Source organism: Epinephelus fuscoguttatus, linkage group LG6 (genome assembly GCF_011397635.1).
Source record: "Epinephelus fuscoguttatus linkage group LG6, E.fuscoguttatus.final_Chr_v1".
NCBI lineage: Eukaryota > Metazoa > Chordata > Actinopteri > Perciformes > Serranidae > Epinephelus > Epinephelus fuscoguttatus.
This window is the reverse complement of record NC_064757.1, coordinates 2676034-2698279: the sequence shown is the minus strand read 5'-3', so window position 1 is coordinate 2698279 and position 22246 is coordinate 2676034. Positions and strand designations below refer to the sequence as shown.

Genomic DNA, 22246 nt, shown 5'->3' with positions numbered 1-22246 from the left:
AGCACACCTGGTATAACTAATCAAGGGCTTCATTAGTTCAGGTGTGCTTGAGATAGAACACATAAATACCTGGACTGGCTAGGGGTTCGTTGAGAGTGACGTTTGATTGCATGTTAGAAATTTGGCTAAGTCAAAAGAATTGCCCAGAAAGTTCAGAGAAGAAATCATTGCCTTGCACAAACAAGGAAAAGGACACAAAAAGATAGCAAAAGCTCTGAATGTTCCTAGAGATACAGTTGGAAGCATAGTTCGCAAGTTCAAAGTTAAAGGAACAGTGGCTACACTACCTGGACGTGGCAGAAAGAGGAAACTGTCAGCGGCTGCCAGCAGATTCCCCCCAGAAGAAACCAGGATTGTCAAAATTTGGTGCATATAAATTAAGGAAGGTAACGTGAACAGTCAAAATAGTGCCAGTCACAATTATAAAACGACCATTTGGGTCCATTTTAGTTGAAATGTGTTGGAAGGGAATATTCTTTTTAATGAAAATTGCCACACCACCTGTTTTAGTTGCAAAAGTTGACTGAAAAATTTGTCCTTTCCAGCTACACCTAAGTTTTAAGGCCTCCATGTGTTTAATATGCGTCTCTTGTAAAAACAAGATATCAGCATGCAAATCACACAAGTGAGAGAATATCTTGGCTCTTCTGGATGGGTTGTTTAAATCACTGACATTACAAGAAGTTAGGTTGATAATGTTATTCACATTGTGATCATTCTTGGGACCACTCATGACACCCCTACAACATAGAAATGCAAGATGCCATTATATACAAACAAAGTATGATGAGTACAGCGTAAACCAGAATGAAAGAAAATACCCCCCAAACTCCCTACTTTGCCCTCCCTAAAGAAAAGGGGGGATGTAAACCCCTCATGGCAGCGGAGCTGCTGAGAAAGGAGCCTATATATGCAGTAAAGAAGCATCTAACAAAGCTAATACCTTATCCTCTGTCTCAGCCCCTTACCACCCTCCTGTGGGCGAATTGTTAACACTCTTTTTGGATCATATAATCAGCATTTCAGAACCTATTTTTAAACCTCCAAAGGGATCAATAAAGGAACATGAAAAGTAAAGCAACAAAATGCGTGCTACAGTCTGCTTGCGACTCATGCAAGTTTTTTTTTTTTTTTTTTTAAAGTGCAGATAATGTCTTTGTAACATAATGCCAATCTTAGTGACAGCAATCCTAAGTGACAATATGTCATAACGTTATGGCAACATAACTGCAAATAAACTCTGAACATTATAATTGTTTCAGAAACATGTCGAATTTTACTTACGCTCATTTGGTCTATTTGTCCATAAAGTAGAAAAAATATACACACCAGTGCAGACAGGCCTGTGTAGCCTAAGTGCATACATAAGTCATACCACATCCGTAGCGTTGGTGGTGTCCAGGTCACTCTGTGCTTCCAGCTGCTGCAGGCTGTATGTGTTCATCAACATAGGTGGCTGCCTCCTTTGATGATTCAAATTGTTTTGGTATGTCCAGCATGAGTGAAAATCAGATGCGCAGGAAACAGAAACCCTAACCCTACACCTAAACCCTTGATTTAGGGAGGCTAAATTTTCTACTCAACTGCTCAAATGTTGCCAAACTGTTGTCTATGAACACATGTTTAAAACCTACAATACCTGTTAAAAATCACAAAAGACTCGACTCCACCTTATTGGAACCGCCCACCTCCTGAGGTGATATAAGCCTGCCTTGAACCTCAGCCCCTCCTCTCTCTCCTTCCCTCCAAAACCACCAGACAAAGAAAGCAGCCTGAAGTACCCTCCTTTTCTATTATTGTAAATTGTGGATGCATAAATGTGAAGTAGTTAAGTTCATTGACCTTGATTTATTGTTATCTGTTTGAAGATGGAACTTTATGTTTTATGACTTATCTTCTATTTATTTTGTCCAGGAAATCATCCACCACCCTTTGTTTCACTCTGCTCATCTTTGTAACCTCAAATTGCCAAAACAGATTGCTGATTCCTGTGTTTAAATGGGCACACCACACTGGATGCTCCCTGAACCACTGCCACATACAGCCTAGTTTTTTCAGTACCCTTCCTGTGCCATTCTTGAAAGGCAGAATCCTGACAGGATGATTTGAAAAGGTAGTTTGATGCAATGGGGCTTAGGAGAGAAAAGCTGTGAAAACCAAAATACTTCCTAAATTGGGCTCAGATTTTTAGAGAATGTTTAACCACTGGGTTTTGGATTGATTTAAATGAGGGAAGTGGGAGTGCGGATCCAAGAAGTGCAAGAATTGACAAATTATCGTTTGACTGTAACTCATCGCCACCCAGTCAGGACAGTCAGGCTGGCTATAGCAGGAGGACCAAAATGCAAGGCAGTGCAAGTTAGCAGCCTGATAATAAAATCAGAAGTTTGGAAGGGCCAGACCCCCTGTAGCCTTGTTATTTTGAAGATGAGTCTTGTTCAAACGTGGTCGTTTACCCTGCCATAAGTATAAATAACTGAGTCGAGAAGTTGAAAAAAGGATCCAGGTTTAAAGAGTGGTAAGGCCTGGAGAAGGTACAGAAATTTAGGTATAATGGTCATTTTGACCGAGTTGATGCGACCCACAAGAGACATTGAATGGATGACCATTGTGTTAGGATTTGTTTCGTTTGATTTAACAATGTGATAAGGTTCTCTTGAAATAGAATCTTTGTGCTTCCTTGTCACGGATATGCCCAAATAGGAAAATTTGTTCAATTTTAAAAGGCAAACTGGTAACGTTCAATGTACGTGCTTCATTGTTGAATGGGGAAGAGCTCACTTTTGTTGAGATTTAATTTATAGCCTGAGAATTTACCGAACTGACTTTGCAGCGACAGAACAGGGGGTAATGAGGCCATTGGATAAGAGATGAAAAGCAAGAGGTCGTCAGTATAAAGTGAGACTTTATGCTCCATGTCACCTCTCCAGATACCAGATATCTGAAACGGGCGTGGTATGGACCCAAATGCAGTATACAGGCGCTCAGGAACAGTTGGTAATGACCTTTATTTTCACCACAGCAAACAAGGTACGGAGCAGACAGAATAAACACAGAATAAAGTTCGTTCTTCAGGCTGAAAGCCCTCACACAGTCTCTGGGGTTCAGACGAGGGGAAGAGACGCGGCCGGAGTCGGCCATGGAACCGAGGGGAAGCTCCTTAACCCCCAGCTCCAAACAGTTCAGTTCTCTTTTGGTGTGAGGGGAAGAGAGTAGCTTACTTCAGCCGATGACGACGAGGAGGAAGCTCCGTGGCCTGAAGAGCCGGCTGCACGTGCGGAGGTGCCGACGGGGAGAGAGCAGAGGAGTGGTCGGAGGCAGGCGGGGGTCGTAGCCAGATTAGCAGTCTGCGAAGGCAGAGGCACTGATGGGGAGCAGGCAGGAGGATAGACGAGGCCAGGCGGAGGAGTCGTTACCAGCCGAGCAGTCAGATACCAGAAACGCTGAGGCAGAGCACGAGGTCAGGGACAGAAGGCAGGTGAGTTTACCGGGAGGCAGACAAGGAGAGCAGGTCGGGAACAGGAAGAGTCGGCACCGGGAGATCAGACAGGAGATGAATGCTGGAAAGTCTCGCATGACGCTGAAGAACAATCTGGCAACAAGTGAGAGTGCTGGAGAGGCTTATATGCAGGGCTGATTATGATAAGCTGCAGCTGTGTAGGCAGGTGAGCAGAGTTGGGCTGATAAGGTGGGCGTGGCTGGCAGGTAGAGTGGAGCAGAGGGAGGGAGAGTGGAAAATCACTGCAGCAGAGTGACAGGAGGGGAATGAGAGACAGGGACTGTGACAATATCCTTGCAAGAGTGGAGTACTGTGGCAAATGGTTCAATAGCCATGTCAAAAAGCATGGGACTAAGGGGGCACCCCTGATAGGTCCATGATGTAAATTAAAGGGTCTTGACCGTTGCGAGTTAGTACGAATTGAGGCTGTGGGGTGCAAATAGAGTAGTTTAATCTATGAAGTAAAATTTGGACCAAAACCGAATTTGTTTAGCACAGCAAATAGGTAGACCCATTCGACACGATCAAATGCTTTCTCTGCATCGAGAGAAACAACGCATTCGGGGACATCTTCAGAGGCAGAGTAAATAATATTGAACAGTCGTCTTAAATTGAAGTAGGACTGCCTGCCTTTAACAAAGCCGGCTTGGTCTTTGGATATGATTGTGGGAAGGGCATTCTCCAACCTATGGGCTAGGATCTTGGCTAAAATCTTAGCGTCTGTATTTAAGAGGGAGATAGGCCTGTAGGAGGCACATTCCGTTGGGTCTTTACCTTTTTTAGCTATAAGAGTAATACAGACCACGGTAAATGAAGGAGGGAGGGAACCTTGTCTGCAAGATTCTGAGAGAACTGAACATAACAATGGGGAAAGCAGCAAGGAGAATGTCTTTAAAAATTCTGCTGGGAAGCCGTCACCGACACCTACCCGACTGCATTGAGGAAATGGCTAGTGCTATTTCTACCTGGGATATAGACTCCTCTAATCTCTTCCTTAGATCTGGTGAAAGACTGCGAATACTGAGACCATTTAAAAAATCAAAAATCTCATCACAATCAGTCTGAGATTCCAAGGTGTATAGCTGGGTATAGAAGTCCCTGAATGTTTCATTAATTTGTAAGTGATCTGTAGTTATATGGCCATTTGGTAACCGGATCTTAGAAATATTTTGTTTAGCTTTGGAGCCTTTAAGTTGTTTGGCTAATAATTTGTCTGATTTGTCTCCATATATATAGAACATGGTTTTACTTTTTAAAAGTGATTGTTCTCTTTGAGGCAGACTTGGAATTGACATGGTTAGGAGCATGGTCAGAGATGACATTGCTCTGATAAGCAAATGAATGAACCAGGGGAATCAGTTGATTATCAATTAAAAAAAAAAATCAATCCTCAAATATGTGTGATGAATGTGTGGGAAAAAAAGAGTATTCTCTATCGCATGGATGTAAAAAGCGCCACACATCTCAGACACCATAGTCAAAAAGAAAAGCCTGAATAAAATGGGCTGACCTACTCACTGTGTCGGGGTTTGTACAGGATCGGTCCAAAACCAGGTCAAGCCAACAGTTAAAGTCGCCACAGAGTATGAGAGAATATATATTAAGATCTGAGAACAGTGAGAACGCTCGTTCAAAGAAAACTACGTCATCATATTAGGGGTGGAAACATTTGCAAGTACAACTAGTGTGTTGTATAATTTGCCAGAAATAATCACGTAATGACCAAACTTGTCAGAGATCACATTATGCAATTCAAATGAAGCATCCTGACTGATAAGGATTGAAACTCCTCGGGCTTTGGCTTGAAATGAGGAGTGAAATCCCTGCCCCGACCATCCTGAAAGCAGGCGGCCATTGTCTGAACTGCAAATATGGGTTTCTTGTAGAAAAGCTCTTTCTGTTTTAAGTTGTTGTAGATGTGAAAAGACCTTTCTTCTTTTAACAGGGTGGTTTAGACCCTTAACATTCTCACCAGCTCACCAGCTTCAAATGTCTATTCATACCATTTGACAAGAAAGATTAGGATGTGAGCACAGTGACCTAGGCAAAAAACTTAAAAGAGATTGGGTGTGACTAGTGCAAAGTGTTAGTTTCAAAGGAAATATTAAGAAGTTTCTGGCAGTGACATATCCCCCCAACCCACTCTCCCCCAACCAAGACGGCTGCTAAAAAAAGAAGCAGCAAGCTCTTCGGAACAAACATTATACAATGACACATCTTCCTGTCTCACACTAAACTGACTATTGCTCCCGTATCATGAACATTTGTGGACTTAGCACCTTGAAAACAACATGAATACTTAAGAAAAAATCCCTCCTCAAAATAAGACTTTGAAGCCCTGATATGAGCTCTGAAATATGATTACAAATAACATAGAGCAGGTTCAAATTCCTGTCCTGAATAATGTAGAGTTGAAATTGTCAACTAAAATTATTACAGAGCTTGCAGGTAAAATGGAAAAATGTATTACATTGGCATTTTTAGAACTTGCCAAGTCAGATTAAACTGGATATTAATGATGCTCTCAAAAGGACCAGGCCGCACGTGATGGCAGAATCAAAATAAGACTTTTAAGTACATTGTAAAGGCAAAGTGTCCAAACAGCATGAGATTTGTTTCCAAACATGAATAATAATCAGTAATAGTTGTCTGACAAGGGGAGCAGAGCGAAGATACTCACGTACGAACCGGTGGGTTGAACATGCTCACCTATGTAAACAAACCACACCAGCTAACATGGCACTGAACCTGCAGAATGGCAGGACCGTGAATGGTAGTGAGTCGATAAACAGTCCCATTATGGCGGTTTTGGAGTCCTGCGGAGGCCCTTGATGTACTTGTGCTCCTCGTCCACGGAGCTGATCCACTTTCTGGCTCCACCGGACAGTGTGAGACGGAGCCGGGCGGGGTAGAGGAGAGCAGGCTTCAGACCCAGTTTATAAAGTTCTGTCATTACTCCGCTGTATTCTGCTCGTTGGCTGAGAACTTCGGGGCTGTAGTCCTCCACAACCTGAATTGGCTGGCCGTGATATTCAAGTTTCCCTCTCCGCCGTGCCTCTCTGATGAGAAAATTCTTCGACTGGTACCAGTGTAGGCGGAGGATGACTGGCAGTGGTCGCTGTCCAGGGGCCGGATTGGATGCTAGAGAGCGAAGAGTTCTATTGATATCTGGTGGTGAGGGCAGTGTGTTATTCCCATATATCTCACACAGCAGCTTTGAGAACTCAGTAGGAGATTCGCTTTCAATGGACTCTGGTAAACCCAGGATACGTATGTTCTGCCTCCTGCTTTGGCTCTCCAAGTTGGTAACTTTAGCCTTAAGCTGAGCATTATCATTGCGTAGAGTCGAGCAAATATCCTCAAGGTCCATAACTCGTTGGCTGAGGTCTTCTGCAGCGAGTTCAAGAGATGAGACATGCTGGCCATGGTCCTCCACTGCAAGCTGCATTTGGTCAAGTTTCGATTCGAGCTGGCTGAATGATGTTTTGAACTCGGTGGCTAACACCTCGTGATGTTCCTCGAGCAGCGTGGTGATAGTTACCAGGGTTAAGCCAGCATTAGCATCTTCTTTTTTGCCCGACTTGCCGCCTTTCGCAGGGCTTGTTCAAGCGAGACAAAAAGAGAGAGTTGGAGGGCTGAAGCATTCACGGGAGCACTCGCACAACACGTCTACTCCATCTGCTCGCTGACCGGAAGCCCCTACTTTTAGTCTTTAAGCTATGCTAGGCTAATCACATCCTTCCTCAAGGTGTGTACTGCACACACAGGAGATTTATCTGATTCTGAATTGCTGAAAAGTTGTTTTTGACTGTAGCGGTGTTGATTATGCATTATTTTCTCCATCTGCTTGTCATTAATTCTAGAATTGGTACTTGAAGTCTTGTTAGTTTTCCACGTCATGTTTTCTTTATTTTATTGTGATATTGTCTTACAGATACCGATATAGATCTATATGCATGTATTTTTCCCTTTATAATACAGTATTTGAGACACATTTTAAAAACAAATTTTCCATCTCTTAGGGACATCTCTCGGGGGTATGAAGCAGTTCCTATTACTTGTGTGAATGGTGTGGACAGTGAGGCGAGCCCTGAAAACTTTAGATACATACCTGACAACTGTGTCACCTCCCCACTGAACATAGACAAGGACATCACTCATTTACAGGTGAGATTGCAGCTCTCTAAACTCATTTATCATAGTGCTCTAAAGAAGGCAGAACAAGATGCACCTTTAATATCCGTCTGTGTTTAAAGAATAAGTGTGATGATACTTTATATTTTTCTTGTTGCAAACTAATCCCATGTGCAGACCCAATCCAACAATAAATGTATCTACTAACAAGTATTGGCTTGTGTATCAGAGCCTGATACATCTTCTTCTTCTGTGCCATAGAGCTCCACTGTTGTCCAAAAACTATTAAAGACACAGCAGTGAACCACACTGTTGCACTTGGGTATTATGTTCCTTCATTACCATGAACACACACACACACACATGAAATAAAAGCATGAAATAAAATGAAAAAATAAAAACGCCAAGAGCAAAATTTCCTCCAAGACATAGGTTAAAAGAATAAAAACAGTTCAATAGAATAAGAATAAAACAATGAGATAAAAATCAATCAATCAATCAATCAATCAGTAAATGAATGAATGAATGAATAAGAAACAATACATGCTCCAAAGTGACTGACTTGTGCAGTTTTGTGCAAAGATTCTACAGCTTGTTTACCAGTGTGATTGCAGCTGGAACAAAGCTGTTTTTGTATCGTTTAGTTCTACAACTTAGGACTAAAAACCTGAGTCCAGAGGGAAGAAGCTGGAACTCACTGTGCAAAGGATGCAAACTGACATTTAAAAGTATTAAGGAAAGTATTAAGAGACAAAGTAGTGCTGCACAATTAATCTAATCGCAATTGCGATGTCAGGCTGTACGATTACTTAACCGCATAAAAGGCAGCGATTTGCATTTTAATGTAAATTAATGTTAACGTGTGTGCCTGTGAAAGTGACTACTTCTCCTGTAGTATGTGGAGTGTGTTTGCATTACGCCCACAAGCTATCCTGGTGTGTGCAGCACGTATGGTCAGGTGACTACCCGGCATGCAGCAGTAACTAATATGGATGCTGAAGAAGAGCATGAGCATGACCAAAAACAGGCTGAGTTGGTGGTGAAAAAAACCCTAATGTCTATTATATGGCAATACTCTGGATTTAGGTTTGGCAAGTTTGAACAGAAAGATGTGCTGTGTAAAACTTTAAAAGTTAAAGTTGCCACAAGTTGCAACACGACCAATCTATATCAACACTTGAGACAGCACAGATAAAAGTACGAAGAATGCATGCGAAAGAAAGCCAAGCCAAGTAACTTTAAAGACAACGAGGTAACTTTAAAGACAAAGAGATAACTGAAAGCCATCAGAGCCTCAAAACAACACCAACAAGCACAATTACGTAAACATTTGCAAGTGTCAGGCCATACCACAAGACCTCAAAGAGACACGGGGAAATCACGGACTCCATAACAAACTATACAGTAACAAATGAAAAACTGAGCAAAATTTTGCACGGGCTTGGCCCACTTGACTTGCTGCTGTGTTGTGCAATGGCCTATTCACGTGCATGTATTTGTCATTTATGAGACAACGCCTGAGCGCAACACAGGCTCCGCTCCAACTGAGTGCATGTACAGTGCCGTGCTGTGCTGCTGTGCGAGCAGTGTGTTTGTGCGTAACAGTCTGTTGATGGTAATTTACACACTGTCCATAACAATAACTAGGTCAGGTCAGGTCAGTGCCTCCCTAAGATAATGGTAGGGAAAACACTGAATCAAGCAAGAAGACTCATGATATCATTTATTTATTATATTGTAATTGCAATAGCAAATCGCGATATTGTCCACCAAAATCGCAATTGCACATTTTTATCAAATCGTGCAGCACTAAAACAAAGGCACTGTTGGTTTTGGTCTTTTCATGGATTTGTTGACAGTGAGAAAAACACAGAACATCTCCACCCTTACCCTTTAACCCTGTGCTGCTGCAGGCTTTATATTACTGTTACAGGTTCACTTCAGACTTGTGCCATGTTGCACAAGTGTCTCAACTATTGGGGTTACCATTTGCTTTTTTATGCCTACATACCAGCGATAGCCATGGCTGAGGGCGTTTTGTTTTTGAGTTGTCTTTCTGTCCAACTGACTGTCCGTCTGTCCCATTCTCGTGAACGCGATATATCAAGAACCCTTTGAGGGAATGTCTTCAACTTTGGCATCAACATCCACTTGGCCTTAACAATGAACTAATTTGACTTTGGTGGTCAAAGCTCTAGGTCACTGTGACCTTGTGCCTGTCTCATTCTCATGAACACAATATCTCAAGAAGGTCTTGAGGGAATTTCCTCAAATGTGGCACAAACGTCCACTTGGATGTATGAATGAACTGATTAGAATTTGTTGGTCAAATGTCAAGGTCACTGTGACATCACAAAACATGTTTTTGGCCGTAAATCAAGAATCCATACGCTAGTTATGACAAAATTTGAAACAAACGTGTAACAGGATGTAATGATGAAGTGATGACATTTTAGATCCTAAAGGTCAAAGGTCAGCTTCACTGTGACATCATTATCTTTTGCAAAAACACTTTTCTGGCCATTATTCAGCATCATAACTCAGGAACAGAAGGGGAGACATATGGACAGATACTGAATTGGTAACACTACTCTTGAAACTGTGCTGACCGTATAAATCTTCTGTGATGCTAGGGGAAGCATGTGAGCATTTGTGTGAAGCATCCGTGTTTCCACAGACATGGATGTGAACTGTAAGTGCAACTTGAGTGGTTCAGGTCAAGTCATCTGGAGGACTTCATAAAACCCTGCAAACATAAGCAACTGCTGTTTTCCAAATATCTAATTTCAATCTTTTATTTTTTTCACTTGTCCAAATTAGAAGAGGAAAACATTCCACAGTCACAGTAAATTGCTCCCAACGTGTGCTGTTTAAAAATAATACAGCAGTGTCAGATAAAAGCTGCAAAATGTCATAATACCTGACTTAAAATAGTTCTCTCAATGTGTCATTCAGCACTGCAGTTGTACAGACGACTGCTCATCTACTACCTGCATGTGTGGTCAGCTCAGTCTGCGATGTTGGTACGACAGTGTAAGTTAAAACACACACACACACACACACACACACACACACACACACACAAAATAGACTGTAAATTGAAGTCGAACTTCGATTTTGTTAACACATTACATAATGTTATTTCAGTGTCCTTTACATTTAAAAGGAACCCCGACTAGTTAAACATGTAGGGCTCAATAAGCCACAGTTTTTCTATTGTACTAAAATATGTTGTTAGGAATATGAAATGTTGTCATTGCTTTAAAATTCTTCAATGTTTACAACGTATTTTTACCACAGGAGGCCGCCATTATTTTACTGGCGCAATGCATGCCGGGGTGATGACATAGAATGGTTGCTCTGTGAGTTGTTTACCTGACGGCTGCTGCTACCTGATGCTATTGCCAGAGAAAATGCCACATTGCGCTGCATTCAGATGTAATTTCCAGTCGAAAGACAACAAGGAACTGGTTTAAGTTTACACGTTTCCTAGTGATAAGAAGAGGAGAAAGCAGTGGAAAAGTGCTTGTGGACGAACAGAACTTCCTAAAGGCCCGCGGCTCTGTTCTCGCCACTTCTCCCCAGATGATTTTGAGGCCTTTAGTCGACTAGAGCTGCTAAAGGAGCTAACGGGTGCTGCTGGGTATAAACGTCGACTTAAACAAAATGCCATGCCGACAGTTTTCTCACATAAGGAGTCTAAACGCCCTCGGGAGGGGAGTGAAATGCTCGCAACAAAATGCCAAAAACAGGAGACGCTGGATGCTCTCTTGTGCCGCAAACAACCCGCTCCTGCTGCTGTAGCTTCTGAAGGTGAACCATCAGACACACCACTGGTTATGGAGGTAGCTGACAGTCCACCTGTTCAACCCGTTCAATCTGTAAGTGTACAGTGTTCTCCAAGTAAGTCCGATGCAGATACTCAGACGGATAATGTTAAAGACACGTCGGATGCAGCGTGTCGCAGCGTGTCGTGTGCTGTGATGCACGGGATATCTTCAACAATGATCAAACTCGTAAGCATCTTGTCAGTGTGTTTTACTGTGTATCACAACATATAAAGCATACGACAGTGGTGGATGCTAATCTCTGAGATCATTGATATTGGATGACGTTTTACGGTACCTTGAACAGCTGCTGACAAAAATTGAAGCTCCTGACAACACACGCTCTCTCGCTCGGTTGTCATGGAGATGCAGTTTCCGCACTGACACCAGCTGTTTTGTCCCACTCGCACCTCATGTCTCTGTTCGTCTACTACGTCTTCGTGTTCTTCCTGTATATTTTCTGTGTTGTCCTCCTCGCTAGCTTGTCGCTTGGGTTCAGATTGAAACGGCTGAATAGCTGACATTTTTCATTTTTTTTAGAACAAAGACTTCTACAATGTTATTTATATCAAATTAATATAACGGACACTAATATTGATGATATAAGGCCTACATGTCTAACTAGTCGGGGTTCCTTTTAACAGCATTACAGTTACTTGTTGGTTGTCCATTTTACCATATTATGTTTTATGCTATGTCACATGCATGTTTACTCATTGATAATATGTTACAGTGAATGGAAGTTTGTTTGCACTATGTACAGTTTGACATTACCCATTAGCTTCTCTACAGAGCAGAGGGACAGCTTTACCTGTTTCATTTCCAATTTTTTGCCCCCCAAATATAATGCAACCTATTAATATAAAATTAAACGTGTCTGTCTGAAAGCAACATAACTTGTGTAAAAAGAAAATGTGTGTTTTTTTTCTTGACAGCAGTTTGTAACTTGTCTCTGTGTAGGAGGGTCGACTACCACTTGACTTCTGTCAGAAAGAGCCCCCAGTGCTGTTTGAGTGTCACCACGCCTGCTCCTGCTGGAGGACCTGCAGGAACCGAGTGGTCCAGAATGGACTGAGGTAGACTCACAAGTCAGTCTTTAGACGCTTTGCTTAACTTAAGACTGATGTCTTTCTTCCTGATTTTGTGTTTAGATGGGCAGATACAATTTCAGAGTTTAGAAAACTCCCTACATTGCAGAACCAATAGTAAATCCGCAGGGCGGTCCTTCGGTGGCTCGCTGAACTCATAAACATAGTCCGACTGCGTTCAAAGTTTTAAACAAAGTCGCTGTAAGTCCTTCATTTCCACAATCTTGTGGACTGACCATACGTTTGATAAAACAGGATTAAATCTCTCAGCATCCATTTTCAAGCTTTCTGTGTGTTTGTTTCCTTGCGGACGAGAAAAGGGGGAGCGCACATTTCCGGGAGGGCGTGTCCATTTCAAAAATGCAAGAGGCGTTGCTTTGTTGCCGGCCGTTTTCTCCGGTGTGTTAAACACACTTTACAAAGGAGTGTCCCCACACTATCAGAAGGCGGAGATCTCTGATTGTCTGGTGGCGAGACTAGGACTGAGGTGACCTATTCCGCTTTGTGGCCTGTAGCTCTTCATTCAGCAGCTAACTGTGGCTGTTTCTTAGTAATAATACTACTGCATTTTCTGCAATAAAAGCCCACTAAATAAAAGCTGCCCTGGTTTGCTGGGGAAAGGATTTTCATATTAAGCAGTGCAGATGTGCACAGTTTGCACCAGCAGTGACCTACATCAGCAAATCCAGCTCTAATGTGGCTGCAGGACAGTGGATCGGAAGATGGTGAGGCTGCTGTCTGTTGGATGAAATATGGGCAGGAATGTAGGAGTGAAACAAATCTCCTAACCATGGAAGTTACATACAGTAGGAGCTGCTTAAGTACTGGAAGCTGAACAGAGACGGACTAAAAATGATGCTTTGAGGCTCTCTGTTGCTGACTTCCTGACCATCAGGTTAATGCCTAAAATCCCCACTTCAAATGTCTCATATCAGGATCAAATCAAGATGCTAAATAATAGGGATGGGAATCACCAAAAGCCTCATGATACAATATTTTCACGACACTGAAGTCATGATACAGTATTACCTCAATACAATATTGTCATGATACTTAAGTCATGATACAATCTTAGCATGATACTTAAGTCACAATACAATATTGTCACAGTACTTAAGTCACAATACTATCTTATGATGATACTTAAGTTATGATACAGTACTACCACGATACAATATCGTCACGATACTTGAGCTCTTTGTCACCTCCCTTGGGTCATTCCATAGCAGTTTTTGTGGTGTGAAATGGTGTATTGTCCTGCTGGTGGGCCACTGCCATTGGGGAGTGCTGTTGCCATCAGGTGGTATACTTATTCTGCAACAGTGTTTGGGTGGATGGAGCGTATCAGGTTGCAGCCACATGAGTGCCAGGACCAAAGGTTTCCTATAGGAACATAACATTGTAAAAAGATGGTCAATATTACTCACTTCACCTCTCAGTGGTTTTAATGTTTTGGCTGACATGTTCGAGAAACCATATTTGAAATGGCTTTAGTAATACACTCCTTTAAGGTACTATATCACTTGAGGTGGAGTCCTGCTTTATTACCTAATCTTGTGCCTGTAAGGACTTAAGACTTTATTTCACTTGATTTATTGTTCACATGGTTACGTATTCCTGCAAAAGTGGTGTTTAATCAAACTGCCTCAAATTAACAGACACAGAAAACCTTGGGTTTGGTAGTCCTCAACCAGTAATCCAGCATAGGAGTATTGTTTGGTTTCTTGCTTACCATGTGAAGTGAGGGAGTTCGTACTAACATCATGACTGGAAGGCAGGGGTTTTATACCAGGCGAGAGAAAAAGGGACTCATTTTCCCCTTTCAGGAAAATGATAAGCTCTCTAAGTTGTTTTTCTCCCTTGGAACTGTGTTTTCTTGAATCAAATCAATGTGGTTTTTTGTCTTAATGTTCCTCTGAAGTGAACTTCAGATCCTTTGGCTGCTGGATGAGCTAATTGCCTTGTTGTTGTTTGTTTCAGAGCTCGGCTGCAGCTCTTCAGGACACAGAAGATGGGCTGGGGAGTGAGGGCCATGCAGGATATCCCTCAAGGGACATTCATTTGCGAGTGAGGACAGGCTCTCATAAGAGAAACGACTGAATTCACTGTGTTACAGCATGAAATATTGAACAGAAGCTGTGCTCTGAGCCCCCCCCCACACCATTGCTTCCTTCCACAGGTATGTTGGAGAGATCATCACTGATGCAGAGGCCGATAAAAGGGAGAACGACTCTTTCCTCTTTACCCTCGACAATAAGGTGATTGAACTAGTTTACATGAATATTTAAGGCCGCTCTAGGCGATGGTACATGTTGGCTCTGAGACACAATTGCACCATTCTGTGAGGTCAGAGAAGAAAATTAGCTGATTTTAGAGCGTCCAGCTTGCTGCAGTTAGAATGCTCAATTAATACTATGACTTTTAGCAAGGAGAGGGACACTTCTGAGAACTAGTGTGAAGTTGCTGTTTTCGGATACTCTCAGTAGAAATTATTACAATGTACAGTGGTGTCCGAAAGCATGAGACCACTAGCCAAGACTCTTCTATTTTGCATTTATTTTGAATGCAATACCATTTTAAATTACAAATGACAATATCAGGTTAACAATCTGAGTGAAAAGATGAATCATTGAAAAAATGCACGACTTTAAAAATATCTTAATATTTAGTCTGTCCTTCCATCCGTTCATCCGTCTGCCCCATTCTCATGAACACCTGACAGAACACCTTAAGGGAATTACTTAAAATTTGACACAAACGCCCACTTACGCTGAAGAATACAATGATTTGAATTTTGTGGTCAAAGGTCAAGGTCAGTGTGAACTCATAAAACATGTTTTTGGCCGTAACTAAAGAATTCTTATGCTAGTTATGACAAATTTTCACACAAATGTCTAAAAGGATATAATGATGTGATGACATTTTATATCCAAAAGGTCAAATGTCAACTTCACTGTGAAGTCAAAATATTTTGCATAAAACACTTTTATGGCCATTAGTCATCATCATATCTCGAGGGGGAGAGACATTTGGTCGGATACTGAATTGGTGACACTCATCTTGGGTACCCACCTTGAGACTGCTGATTGTATAGATCTTCTGTGTGTGAAGCATTCATGTTTTCACAGACATGGATGCAAACTGTAAGAGAAACTTGACTGGTGGGCGGAGACATATACATATTTTTGGACTGTTTATGTTTTTTGCACCGTTGAACTTGTGATGTCACTGTATTTCAAGATCTCAGCAATTGACTTGGTGAGTATGCTATCAACTGATAGAAATATTAGCCATTTTACGATCCAGATAACACCCCAGTTGTATTGTCTAGATATTTTTTAAGAGTTTCCAGTCCACTAGATGGTGGGGTGTCACCAGATAATCCCAAAGATAACATGTGACTGTGACACTTTTTGATCATCATCTTGTTCAGGTGGGAGATACACACTGTATTGACGCGAGACTCTTTGGCAACATCGGGCGCTTCATCAACCATCTGTGTGAGCCCAACCTGCTGGCTGTGAGGGTGTTCACCATGCACCAGGATCTACGCTTCCCCAGGATAGCCTTCTTCTCCAACAGGCCCATCAAAGCTGGAGATCAGATAGGGTGAGCTTAGTTCCGACCACTATCTTTCATTTCCTCTCCAGTAGACAACTTCAGTAAACAGAATAGAGATGATATGATGAACCCGTGTCTCTTCCTCACAGGTTTGACTACGGCGATCATTACTGGAGGGTGAAGAGCAAGTACTTCAGCTGCCAGTGCGGGTCTCTCAAGTGTCGCCACTCAGCTGGTAGCAGATAGAAACTCACTGATGACCACTGATCCCTGATGATATTCTGTTCATGTCAGAAACACTGTTTCTCTGAACCAGATTCTACATAAGAGTGATGCTATGATCACATAAACACCAATGGGATTTTCTGCTATTCAGTTGTTTCACAGTTTGAAAGCCACAGATGAAGGATAAACATCTGAAAATCGGTCACCTCAGAGCACAGGATCTAACCTATTTTTACACCTAATAAGGTTACGCCTTCATATGAGGAACACTGCGGCTTGCTTCCAGCAAAAAATACTGTATGTGAAGGTGGGTTTAACCAGCCAGTAAGCAGGTTAAATCATTTTAACAGATGGTTTTAACATCCATGGACTCTTCCTTAAAGGCTACATTTGCTAACTTTTATGAAAATAACTTTTTGTCATATTTGCTGAAACTCACTACATCCACACAGTAGGAATGCAAGATATGGATTTTTTTTCAGATGATACTGATAATTATCTGCTCCTCATGGCCGCTACTGATAAGATAAACGATAATGTCACTTTTTTATATTTTAAAAAGAAGTTCATAACCTGTAGTTTATGCACACCTTAGGGTAAGAGAGGCTAAGATGTAGGTAGCAAAGTGGATGATTTAATATTCCATGGCTCTGACCTAAACAAATTTGACATCACTATTGTTTACACAACAAAAACAAACAGTATTGGCACTTCCAATGTTCATTTATTTTGTTTTGTAAAGTACATCAGAAGCTTGACAAACATAATTTGGCTTCTGTAGAGGGTTTTGCCAAAAATTCAAATGAAATGCTCTGACATATTCTGTCACATCAGACATGTCAGTGTATTATACACAAGTAACTGAAGTGCATCCCTCAAAACAAAGGCTTTGTGTATCCTATACATTGATTTATTTGTGGTGGCCTGCAACAATGTCAACACTGACCTGCTAAAAAATGTTGGTTTTCTTTTTTTTTTTTTTTTTGAGTATATAAAATGGGTAAACACTAATTTTATTGTAGAGCTGCACATAGCATCTTGATTCACTCAACCACTCCTTGATCCACTCTCTCCTTTATGATGAGACGGTAGTGTACCCTGACACAGTGGCAGGGCCAGCTGTTGGCATAATATGGCTAAAGTTAGCTAACATTTGAATGGGTTTAATGACATCACACAGTGAATGTTAGCTAAAGGTTGATAAGGGGTTAAACAACAGAGTCGAGCCATTCAGTGTCCGTGTGGTTTGTTGAGACCGTTAAACAGCTCGGTGTTTTAGCTCGAGCTAACACAGCAGATGTTCAACTGAACGTGTGCCGGGAAGACAGCAGCTCAGGAAATGGTCCTTCAGCACTGCAGCTAACTAGTGTCATAGCAGCTACAAAAAGGGATCAGACCCCTGGCACAATCATGTTGTCTTTCTCTAAAACTATGAAAAATGTCCACACTGGTGTTGGGCTCCCTAGTTAGCATGCTGCACTTGCTCTTCGGCTTCTTCTTCATTTTTGTTTGTTGGCAATGTAGGTGCTGTGCCAGTGGAGTCAATGAAACCAATTTGGCTTTGTAACATAAACTGTTTATCAGCTATAATGGTATTATCTGAATAATTCATAATAATATAAATTTCCCATTATCAGCTGATAATCTATCGGCCTGACATACATCGTTCATCCCCACCAATCACTTTTACATGTGACACATAGTCTGTGGGGGAAAAAAAGAAAAAAAAATGGATCGGATGGCATTTGCTAGAATCTACTGTGGCTGTTGGAATGCAGCCAATCATGGCGGCCGGGTCACAAACTTTCTCATTTTACAGCTAAACAGTACACTGAGGTGATAAATAGGCAATGCAATCACAGAGTCTTGATTCATATTTGATCGGCCCTGCCTAGTTTGACAGTTTGACCTCAGTTCACGAGCTGCGATTGATATGATGAACAGCTGCATTAGAGACTCCTTGGCTCTGATTGGTTGTTTTTGTTCTTGTGTAATAGGTTTTTGCAAATGTCATTAGAGGGGGCAGTGGAACTTTTTTTTAAGAGATTATCTGTCTCATTTAATGCTGTGTGAATATAGTTAGAGTTTCAGCAAATATCGGGGGGTTTTTTTATATAAAAGTTCCCAACTGTAGCTTTCATACTGCAAAATGTATTTGTGGATTAATAAAGTGAAGTAATGTTTTGGTAGTCTGATCCCTTCAATGAACATGCTTTTTACTACTTGTCTAATAAGCAATTAAACACATTTTTGAAGTGTCATTTGTCATTTGCACTTGAAAATGGATTTAATAATTTGAAATGTTTTACATAATTTTTATGCCTCCACGCTGGCTGTAACTCAAGAATTCTTGTACTAATTATGACAAAAATTCACACAGTAGTCTATTAGGATAAAATAATGAAGTTTTATATCCAAAATGTCAAAGGACAACTTCACTGTGACATCATAATAGTCTGCATAAAACACTTTTCCATTACTCAACATCATGTCAGGAACAGAATGGGAGACATTTGGTCAGATCTGAATCAGTGACACTAATCTTGGAACTCTGCTGATTACATAGATCCTCTGTGCTGACAGGGGGAAGATGTATGTAAAGCATGTTTTCACAGATGTCATAGATGGACAGACAGACAGACAGATAGAAATGAATAATATTTTGTGAAGTAGGCCTAACTGTAATTTAATTACATAGTTTTTCTTAGTAACTGATCACAGTTACATCTATTTATTATAAATTTTACCTAATTTCACCTCAGGAATCCTGTTTTACTTTAAAAAGTTTGACTGGAAGTTGTGTACTCCTGCCTGCGGTTTATGCTAGACACCCACCCGATATACTCTACGTTATAATAGGCCTACAACTGCATGATTTTTTTTAGTGTTTTACTTATTTCACATTTATTAGGCTACTGTTAAAAAATCATTCGGTCTGTTTATGTGTTTATGAATATGCTCTTATATTGAGAGCTATCGCGGAAATCTATTATTCCGTGCAACTTTACCCCGGTCTCTCTCTCTCTCTCTCTCTCTCTCTTTCTCTCTCTCCTCCCTGTTGCTATGGAAACAGGGCCGGTCCAGGTGGAGCCTCTGACTGGCGTCTTGTCGGTCACGTGGGCTCTGTGGATGAGGAGCAGTGGAGAAAGTAGTGCCTCTCTTCACATTAATAGCGACTTTGTAATAACAACCTGCACAGCCGTCATTTCTCCTTGATAGAACAGAAAAAGAAAAACTGACAGCGACGTTTTTTCTGTACCGTAGGGCAAGGTGGTTCAAAGAAAAAAAAAATCAACGTTAAGTCGAAATGGAAACAAATCTTTAGGGAACAGAAGGGATGTTTGTGGACGCTCTCTGAAGGAAAATTATCCTGACGCTGAGGTATTTTCTCTGCTGTAGTCTTGTGCTAAACTGAGATTTTTTTAAAGGGGTATTGGTAGAAGGAGCATCATATGGCATGGAATTAAAGCGTTGACACCAGTAGGCTATATTTTACCTCCTTCTGAGGACCGGGGCAGTCAGCCGGAGGAGAAACACCCATGAAAAATGATGCATCATGGAATCTGATCATCTAAACTTTGAGCAACGATTTCATGTCTGGAAGAGTGACAGCATGGGAAGCAGCAGAGACGGGGAGATAACAGACTAACGCTGCTGAAAAAGAAGCCCCCCTTTCTGTATTTTGTTGTGAATGTTTGATCCTTCTATTCTTCGACGTTACACGCACCTAAAGGACCAGGGGGACGGGGCAGTGTGTGTTGTGATGCTTCTTCTTCATGTCTTTTCAGGTGTCAGTTTTGGTTTTCCCAGGAAGATCCGTGCTATTCCAGAATGGCTCGCTTTGAAGACGAACTGTCTAGCCGCTATAGTGGCAGCTGTCCCGTGGGCCCGACCAGAGGGGCCAGCCGGCAGCCGGGGCCTGCGGGGGTCCAAAGGATGTACAAGCAGACGATGGCCCAGAGAGCCAGGACCATGGCCATTTACAACCCCATTCCAGTCAAACAGAACTGCCTCACCGTCAACCGCTCTCTGTTCATCTTCAGTGAGGATAATATCATACGAAAATATGCCAAAAAGATCACCGAATGGCCATATCCTTACAGTTCAGTCTAACCATCGTACCTACATATATTGTTTGTTCCCATGTAACGCGGAATTATTGTGCCGAACTCCGCGGAAAAATATGGTCTTTTTAGGTCCCCTGCTTACCGGAAGAACATAGCCTAAATGTATCTTGGAAATGATACACCATCTTAAATTATATCACTAAAATAAAAAATAAAAATTCTACAGTTGGTTATCCTGTTGTTAAAGAGAGAAGTGTGCTGCTTGTGACACAAATGGGGGATCCTCAGCCTATTTTCTTTAGAATGAATTAGGCTGCCAGGTCTTTTTTCAGAAAACGTCTGATTTTCTTCAGTCTGTGAAGCTAAGACTATTGACAAGAAGGGGACCTCAAAGAGCCACATTTCTGATGGAGTTCGGCCTAATTTTTCCATATTTCCTATCAGAAAAGAAAACAACAAAAAACAGAACTTTAATTGTTTAGTAATTAGGCAGGCCTTTTGGGAAGACTGAGTGCATAGCACGTTGCTTGGTGTTTTAACTTATGTTTCACTTAAGTTCATTAATTAGTTTTATGCCAAGTGTTCTATTATTGGGGTTTCTGGTCAAGGCATTATTTAATTAGATTGTCATTTGATAAAGAATTTGTGGAAGATTTCTGTTATTCGTCTTCATTGTGGACAGATGGAGTGAAACCTCCGGCCAGAACAGTTGTCATTCAATTCTAATTCTTAGCCCACGGATTAGGTTAGAATATAGAGCATGTCAAGGTTTATTTATTAATTTTCAGCCTTCCTGATAACACCGTTGTGCAGGTTTACCTGGAAGGCCATTTTCTCTCTAACAGTTGATTGTGAAGGTTGCAGTCTGCAGATGGTGCTGTCCAGTGTGTTGAACTTCGAGCTAACAGCCGGCTGGCCTCAGCATCGAAGTAGTGGCAAACTGCATGGGTGTGACACAAAACAAACAAGCCATACCAATCAAATGCAACAAGGATTCAGGTTTCAGATTAGCAAATAATGAAATAATATCTCACTGGTGCAGATTTGGATACTTTCTGAGGAAAAGTCAATGGTAAAACACCTCATGCTAATGAGTGTTATAGGTGTCACATTTAGGCTAATTCACATTAAGTTGTGTAATGGCCTCCATTACTTAAGTCAGTGGTTGATTACCCCCTACGCTGAGCAAACATGTATCATGCTTTGCTGCTGCAGTGCATTACTGAGCCCTTTATCCTGATGCAGAGCAATCATGGCAGTGCTGCAGGAGGATGTATTGTGGCCCTGAGCATCTGGAGGCCCAGTCATCAGAGTCCATTGGTCGGTTACCTCTCCTGAGGATGCCCTCCTCCTGGCGGAGCTGGAACAGTCCTGAGGGGATGTTGGAATTACTGGAATGGTAGTGCTAATGACATAACAGTGGTGCACTGCAGGGAGAGAATGGCCAATTATCTGCAAAAATGTATGTATAATTTCTTGAAATAGTAGGAATAAGAAGTCTCCCCTTACTCAATAATACTATAAAATTTTTACATCCTGATAAGGGTCCTAAAGTTTTTTATCTGACAGAAACAGAGAGGATTTGTTAACTTATTTCTGTTGAGGACTGTATGGGAATACAAAGACAGCTAGCTAATCAAGTAGTTTGTGGACACTGAGGTCAAAAAGGACACTCAATGAAAAGTTAAGTTTAACTTCACATGAGGGCGGCACGGTGGTGTGGTGGTTAGCACTCTCGCTTCACAGCAAGAGGGTTACCGGGTTCAATCCCGAGTGTGGGAGACCTTCTGTGCGGAGTGTGCATGTTCTACCTGTGTCAGCGTGGGTTCTCTCCGGGCACTCCGG

General features: G+C 41.6%; 2 protein-coding genes across 5 annotated transcripts in view; both read left to right on the top strand.

The window, feature by feature from the left end:
• The window catches only part of ehmt1a (euchromatic histone-lysine N-methyltransferase 1a), a 126112-nt gene extending 107526 nt beyond the window's left edge, over positions 1–18586 (top strand). For 3 of the 4 annotated variants that reach the window (XM_049578768.1, XM_049578767.1, XM_049578770.1), the window contains 7 exons: positions 7522–7666; positions 10589–10666; positions 12421–12536; positions 14529–14615; positions 14728–14806; positions 15982–16157; positions 16259–18586. In XM_049578768.1, coding sequence (XP_049434725.1) covers positions 7522–7666; positions 10589–10666; positions 12421–12536; positions 14529–14615; positions 14728–14806; positions 15982–16157; positions 16259–16355 — 778 coding nt within the window. In that variant the 3' untranslated portion in view covers positions 16356–18586. Of the gene's footprint in view, positions 1–7521; positions 7667–10588; positions 10667–12420; positions 12549–14528; positions 14616–14727; positions 14807–15981; positions 16158–16258 lie in introns of those variants that run through there. The other variant, XR_007449517.1, reaches the window with a different exon arrangement.
• Positions 18587–18871: 285 nt separating this feature from the next.
• The window catches only part of LOC125890225 (voltage-dependent N-type calcium channel subunit alpha-1B-like), a 657655-nt gene continuing 654280 nt past the window's right edge, over positions 18872–22246 (top strand). Inside the window, exons 1-2 of the mRNA XM_049578752.1 lie at positions 18872–18926; positions 20123–20425. Coding sequence (XP_049434709.1) covers positions 18925–18926; positions 20123–20425 — 305 coding nt within the window. The 5' untranslated portion in view covers positions 18872–18924. The remainder of the gene's footprint in view (positions 18927–20122; positions 20426–22246) is intronic.